The sequence below is a fragment of the Corapipo altera genome, unplaced genomic scaffold (assembly GCF_003945725.1).
Source record: "Corapipo altera isolate COAL_440 unplaced genomic scaffold, ASM394572v1 130639, whole genome shotgun sequence".
Taxonomy (NCBI): domain Eukaryota; kingdom Metazoa; phylum Chordata; class Aves; order Passeriformes; family Pipridae; genus Corapipo; species Corapipo altera.
In genome coordinates this window covers 1-6486 of record NW_020886391.1, presented here as the reverse complement: position 1 = coordinate 6486, position 6486 = coordinate 1, and the positions used below count along the sequence as shown (strand labels likewise).

The 6486-nt window shown below is 53.0% G+C and overlaps 1 protein-coding gene across 1 annotated transcript; it reads left to right on the top strand.

The window, feature by feature from the left end:
* Positions 1 to 292: 292 nt before the first annotated feature.
* LOC113941175 (ribonucleoprotein PTB-binding 1-like) lies at positions 293 to 6305 on the top strand (the record flags this gene model as incomplete). The annotated part of the gene is made up of 11 exons (XM_027632329.1): positions 293 to 528; positions 1109 to 1229; positions 1320 to 1411; positions 2142 to 2238; positions 2971 to 3178; positions 3460 to 3546; positions 3779 to 3914; positions 4274 to 4354; positions 4578 to 4709; positions 5247 to 5315; positions 6095 to 6305. Coding segments are annotated over 11 exons (1406 nt in total), but the record flags the coding sequence as incomplete, so codon positions are not given.
* Between the last annotated feature and the right edge of the window lie 181 nt (positions 6306 to 6486).

The following is a 6486-nucleotide window of genomic DNA, read 5'->3' as shown; positions in this document are numbered from 1 at the left end:
AATGGGGTGGGGAGAGGGGAAAGGGGATGGGAAGAGGGGATGGGGTGGGAAAGGAGGAAAAGGGGTTTGGGAGGTTGGGAAGAGGGAGAAAGGGGAAAGGGGAAGAGGGAGAAAGGGGTTTGGGAGGTTGGGAAAAGGGGGTTTGGGAGCAGGGAATTGGATTTGGGAAGAGGGGAGGGAACTGGGGGTGGGGATTTGGGCACGTGGAGGGGTTCGGGGATAGAGAGGGATTTTCCCTCTCCCCCTTTTCCTCTCCCTTTCCCCCCTTTCCTCCTCCTCCCTCCCTCCTTTCCCCCTCAGTCCCCCCCTGCCCTGATCCCAATCCCTGTTTTCCAGCTGGCCTATGGGCAGGACGGGTCCCTGAAGGGTTTTGCCGTCCTGGAATTGGAGTCCCCGGAATGGGCCGAGCGAGTCCAGGAGGCCACAGACGGGATTCCCTTGGCCGGGAATCACATCCGGGTCTCCTTCTGCGCCCCGGGACCCCCCGGCAGGAGCACCCTGGCTGCCCTCATCGCTGCCCAGGCCATGGTGGGCAGGAATTCCTGGGAATTCTTGGGAAGGGGGGAGCACAGGGAATGGCAGGAATCGAGGGAGTCAAGGGGATGGAGCGTGGGAATTGAGGGAATATGGGAATTAGGGGATGGTCGGTCTCCCATCCCTTGGCTGCCCTCATCGCTGCCCAGGCCACGGTGGGGAGGAATTCCTGGGAATTGGTGAGCCCAGGGAATTGCGGGAATTGAGGGAGTGTCGGAATTCAGGGAGTGCGGGAATGGGGGGAGTCTGGGAATTAAGGATGTGCAGGAATTGAGGAAGCTCAGGGATTGGGGGACCCACAGGGATTGGGGGAAGCAGAGGGATTGGGGAAGCAGAGGAATGAGGGATCTACAGGAATGGGGGAACAGCTGGAATTAGGGAAGTGCAGGGATTGGAGAACCCCAGGAATTGGGGAACTGAAGAAATGAGGGAACCAAAGGAATTAGGGAGACACAGGAATTCAGGAACCAAAGGAATTCGGGAACCATGGGATTTCTGGGGGGATCTGGGCCTGGGCTCCTGCTGTTTTTGTGCTCCCAGGGCCGTAGTTCCGGGATTTTTCCCGTTTTTCCAGGCCCTGAACCGCGGGAAGGGGCTGCTTCCTGAGCCCAGCATCCTGCAGATCCTGCAGAGCCTCGGGAATCCCACGTCCCTGCAGCTCCTGCTGCCCGCCCTGCTGCACCCCGGGAAGCAGGGTAAGGGATTCCCGGGAATTCCGGGGGGGAAAACTGCCCGGGGAGGGAATTCCCAACCCAGAGACTTCCTCCCGAGTCTCTTCCCAGCAGGAATTCTGGGAGCTGCCCCTTCCCTGCCCCTGGTGCCCAACCCGGCCCTTCCCACGGCGCTGCTCCAGCTGGCCCTGCACGGCCATTCCCAGGTAATTCCCACCTGGAATTCCCCACCTTCTGCCCTGCACGGCCATTCCCAGGGAATTCCCACCTGGAATTCCCCACCTTCTGCCCTGCACGACCATTCCCAGGGAATTCCCACCTGGAATTCCCCACCTTCTGCCCTGCACAACCATTCCCAGGGAATTCCCACCTGGAATTCCCCACCTTCTGCCCTGCATGGCCGTTCCCAGGGAATTCCCACCAGGAATTCTCAAATCCGGGGTTTTTCCCAGAGAGAAAAGGGAGGGTTGAATCTTCCCAAATCTCTTCCCAAACCTTTTCCCACTTTTCCCAAACCTCTTCCCAAACCTCTTCCGAAAACTTTTCCCACTCTTCCCAAACTCCTTCCCAAACTTTTTCCCACTCTTCCCAAACCTCTTCCCAAGTTTTTTCTACCTTTTCCCAAACCTCTTCCCAAGTTTTTTCTACCTTTTCCCAAGCCTCTTCCCAATCCTTTTCCTCCTGGGTTTTTCCCGCCTTTTGTTGGTTTTTTCCCTGTTTTTTTTCTGGCCTTTCTCCCAGAAGGATTTTTGGGAATTTCAGGGGAATTCCAGATTTCCCTGTTCCTGCAGCTCCAGGATTGGATCCAGCAGGAAAAAAAACCCAAACCCTTTTCCCTCCCCAACCCTTTTCCCAATCCCAGCCCTTTTTCCGCCACGGATCTCCCGTGGGATAATCCGGCTTTTCCCGACCTTATCCCGCCTTTTCTGCTTCCAGAAGCCGGGAATTCTGGGAGATTCCCCGCTGGGCTCCCTCCCCCTGGGCCTGGCCCCGGCCCAGCCCCCCGGGAAGCTCCTGGGAGACATTCCCGCAGGTAATTCCCGGAATTCCCACAGGTAATCCCAGGATTCCAGCCCCCCCAGGGAATCTCCCCTGGGATTGAGGGAATTTTCCCCCTTTCCTGGGATTTTCTGGAGGGGGGGAGGAGCAGGGGGGGTTTGGGATGAGCTTTTCCAGGTGGGAAAAGGATCCAAGGATCCCTCTCCTTGTTTTTCCCCCCTCAAACCTCTTCCCACTTGGATTTTTTTCCCTCTTTCTGGGTGGTTTTCCCACCTTTTTCCTGGGAATTCCCTCTTCCTGAGCCCCCACAAAGTGGTTTTTTTTGAGGAATTCTCTCTTCCTGCAACCCCTAAAAGGGTTTTTTTTTTGGGAATTCCCTTTTTTTCTGGGGGAATTCCTATTCCTTTTTTTGGGGGGGATTCCCTGTTCCTGCACCCCCCAAAGGGCATTTTTTTGGGAATTCCCTCCTCCCAGAACCCTGAAAAGTTTGGGGTTGGGGTTTTTTTTTCAGAAATTCCTTTGAAATCTTTGGGAATTTTTTGGAAATTTTTTTTTATTTGGGAATTCCTTTGGAATCTTTGGGGGGAAATTTTTTTTTTTAGGGGAGGGGGGGGAAGGAATTCCTTTTTCCCACAAAAAAACACCATTTTTCCCGGGAATTCCCTCCTCCTGCCGCCCCCGGGATTCACTCCCGGGTGGGATCCGCGGTCCCTTTTCCAAGGAAAACCCTTTTCCAAGGACAAACCCCTTCTCCCTGTGCCTCCAGGAGGGCCCTTGCCGGGGGACCTGGCGCAGGGACACGGCAAATCCCCCCGGGATTCCCACCGGGAATGTGGCCCTGGCGTCGTTCCTGGCCCAGGTGGGGGCGGAGCGGGACAAACTGGGATCGGGATCGGGATCATCCGGGACCCCCCTGGGAGCCCCCCCCCGGGCTGGGACACGTCGGAGCCGTTCCCAAATCCAAGCAGGGAGAGGTGAGGAGAGCCCCGGGATACGGGATGGGGACAACTGGGAATATGGGAACACCCCAAAATATGGGATGGGGACACCTGGGGATACGGGATGGAAACATTCCAAAATATGGGATGGGAACACCCTGAAGTCTGGGATGGGAACACCCTGGGATAGGGGATGGGAACACTTCAAAATGTGGGATGGGGACCCTGAAATCTGGGATGGGGACATTGGGATGGGACTCCCAACTCCGGGACCCCCCAAACCCCCCTTGAACCCCCCAACCCCCCCCGTCCCCCAGGTGTCCCCGCTGGGGGGGCCCCCCCCAAGGAATTCCAGCTGCCCCTGAACCCCTTCCTGAACCTGCGGAGCCTCCTGCCCGGCCCAGGTGAGGGAAACTGGGAAAGGGCCTTTTTTGGGATCATTCCTTCCCTTTCCCCCTATTCCTGACCCTCCTGCCCGGCCCAGGTGAGGTTGGAGCTGGGAAAGGGCCTTTTTTGGGATCATTCCTTCCCTTACCCCCTATTCCTGACCCTCCTGCCCGGCCCAGGTGAGGGAAACTGGGAAAGGGCCTTTTTTGGGATCATTCCTTCCCTTCCCGACCCTCCTGCCTTTTCCAGGAGCCGCTTCCAAAGGGTTCCAGGGCAAACCCAGTGCCCTGGGGGGGCCCCCCGCCCCCCCCCCGGATCCCCTCCAGCGCCCCCCCCCTGCTGCCCCCCCCCCTCCGGAGACGCCTTCGGATTCGACTTCCAGCCGGTGGGTCGGGAATTCGGGGGGAAATCCGGGGATTTTGGGAGGGGGTTGGATTTGGGAGACTCCCTGAACTCCCTGCTTTTCCTGGGACTTTGGGTTTCCAGCTGCTGGGTGGGATTTTGGGGTGAAATCCAGGATTTTTGGGGGGGGAGAGTTCAGACTTGGGACACCCCCTTATGGGGCTTTGGACTTCCAGGTGGTGGGTTGGGAATTTTGGGGTGGAAACTGGGATTTTGTGGGGGTTTTAGTTTTGGGAGACTCCCTGCTTTTCCTGGGGCCTTGGAATTCCAGCTGCTGGGTGGGATTTTTTCTGGGAATTTGGGAATTCCACCTTTGAACCTCCCCCTGTTTTTCCCCAGCAGGATTTGGGCTCCAGGATTTTCCCCCAACCCCGAGACCCCTCCGGGCCCCTCCTGGGGGGCTTCGGGCCCAGCAGGAACAAGGTAAAAAAAACCTTTTGGGGTCTCCCCCATTTTTGGGGGGGATTTTGGGGCTCCTCCTTATTTTTGAGGGGGATTTCAGGGGGGATTTGGGGATTTTCCCCCTTTTTTGGGGGGATTTCCGGGGGGATTTGGGGATTTTCCCCCTTTTTGGGGGGATTTCCGGGGGGATTTGGGGATTTTCCCCCTTTTTTGGGTTGATCTCAGGGCTCTGCTCCCTTTTTAGGTCTCGTCCCCCTCCCCTGGCTTTGACAGGGGGGTTTTGGGGCCCCCCCTGCCCCCCTTTTTCTCGGGCTCCCCCAGTTCCTGCTTCTCCAGCGGGATCCAGGCCGGGCTCAAGCAGAGCCACCTCAGCAAGGTGAGACCCCAGTTTGGGGGGACCCCCACCCCCCTTTCCCTGCATTTATCCCCTTTCCCTTCATTTATCCCCTTTTCCCCTCATTTATCCCCTTTTCCCCCATTTATCCCCTTTTCCCTCATTTCTCCCATTTTTCCCCTCATTTCTCCCATTTTTCCCCTCATTTTTCCCATTTTTCCCCTCATTTATCCCATTTTCCTCTCATTTATCCCATTTTTCCCTCATTTATCCCCCTTTCCCATCATTTATCCCGTTTTTTTCTCCATTTCCTTCCATTTTCCCCTTTCCCCCTCATTTATCCAATTTTCCCCCTCATTTATCCCCTTTTCCCCTCATTTCTCCCGTTTTCCCCTCATTTTTCCCATTTTCCCCTCATTTTTCCCGTTTTTCCCTCATTTTTCCCCTTTTCCCCCCATTTCTCCCATTTTTCCCCTCATTTATCCCCTTTTCCCCTCATTTATCCCCTTTTCCCTCATTTTTCCCCTTTTCCCCTCATTTCTCCCGTTTTTCCCTCATTTATCCCATTTTTCCCTCCAGCCCCTCGGGATCCCCCCGAATTCCCCGGAGCCCGTCCTGCCCTTGGGACCCTCCACCCCCCACCCCAAGGTACCAAAACCCCCAAAACAGCCCCAAAAAAAGGGTTGGAGGGGGGGTTTCCCCCCTTTAAAGGGGTGGGATATTTTGGGGGGAAAGGGGCGGGAATGGGTCACCCCTGAAATTTTAATAACAAAATAAATTCAATAACAAAAATTTTAATAACCAAGAATTTTATTAATGAAGCTTTAATAACAAAATTTTTAATAAAATTTCAATAATGAAATTTCAGTAACGAAATTTTAATAACAAAATTTTCATGAACAAAATTTCATGCACAGAATGTTGATAATGAAGTTTTAATATCAAAATTTTAATAAAACTTTAAATGTCAGAATTTTAACGAACAAAATTTTGACAACAAAATTTTAATAAACAAAATTCTAATAAACAATTTTGATATCAAAATTCTAATAAAATTTTAACAACAAGATTTTAATAGCAAGACAAAAATTTTAGTGGCAAAATTTTAACAAAAATTTGAACGACATAATTAATTATTAAATATTAATAGTTTAAAAATTAATGGAATTTTAACAAAATTTTTAACGGCAAAATTTTAATAAAAATTTTAGCAGCAAAATTTTAGTAGCAAAATTTTAGCAAACAAAATTTTCATAACAACATTTTAATAAAATTTTGAGAGGCAAAATGTCGGTAACAGAATTTCATTCCTTTCAGTTGTATCCGTGTCCATTAATTGTTCTTTATTGTAATTGCAGCCATTGATTTCTCGCTGTTATTAATGTCATTGATCAGCTCACTGTTCCCTTTGGGATGTTCCCTCCCAGGTGGCCCCGGGGGGGCACAAACGCCCCTTTTCCCACCTTCTGCCGTCGCCGGAGCCGAGTCCCGAGGGTTGTTACGTGGGACAACATTCCCAGGGGCTGGGGGGCCACTACGCCGACTCCCACCTCAAGAGGAAGAGGATCTTCTAGGGGAGACCCCCCGAAAACCACCCCCAAAAAACACCCCCCAAAAAACCCCCCCAAAAACCCCAAATCTGGGAAGGAAAAGGGGCCCCCGGGGGGGGAGTTTTGTACCTTTTATTTTTGGTCTTTTCTCGCCCCTTTTGGAGGGTTTGTAAAAAGGGGGTTTTTTTCCTCCCCCCAGAGTTTCACCCACGCACCCCCCATGGAGATTTTGGGGGGTTTGGACACCGCCCCTAAAAAGATTTTGGGGT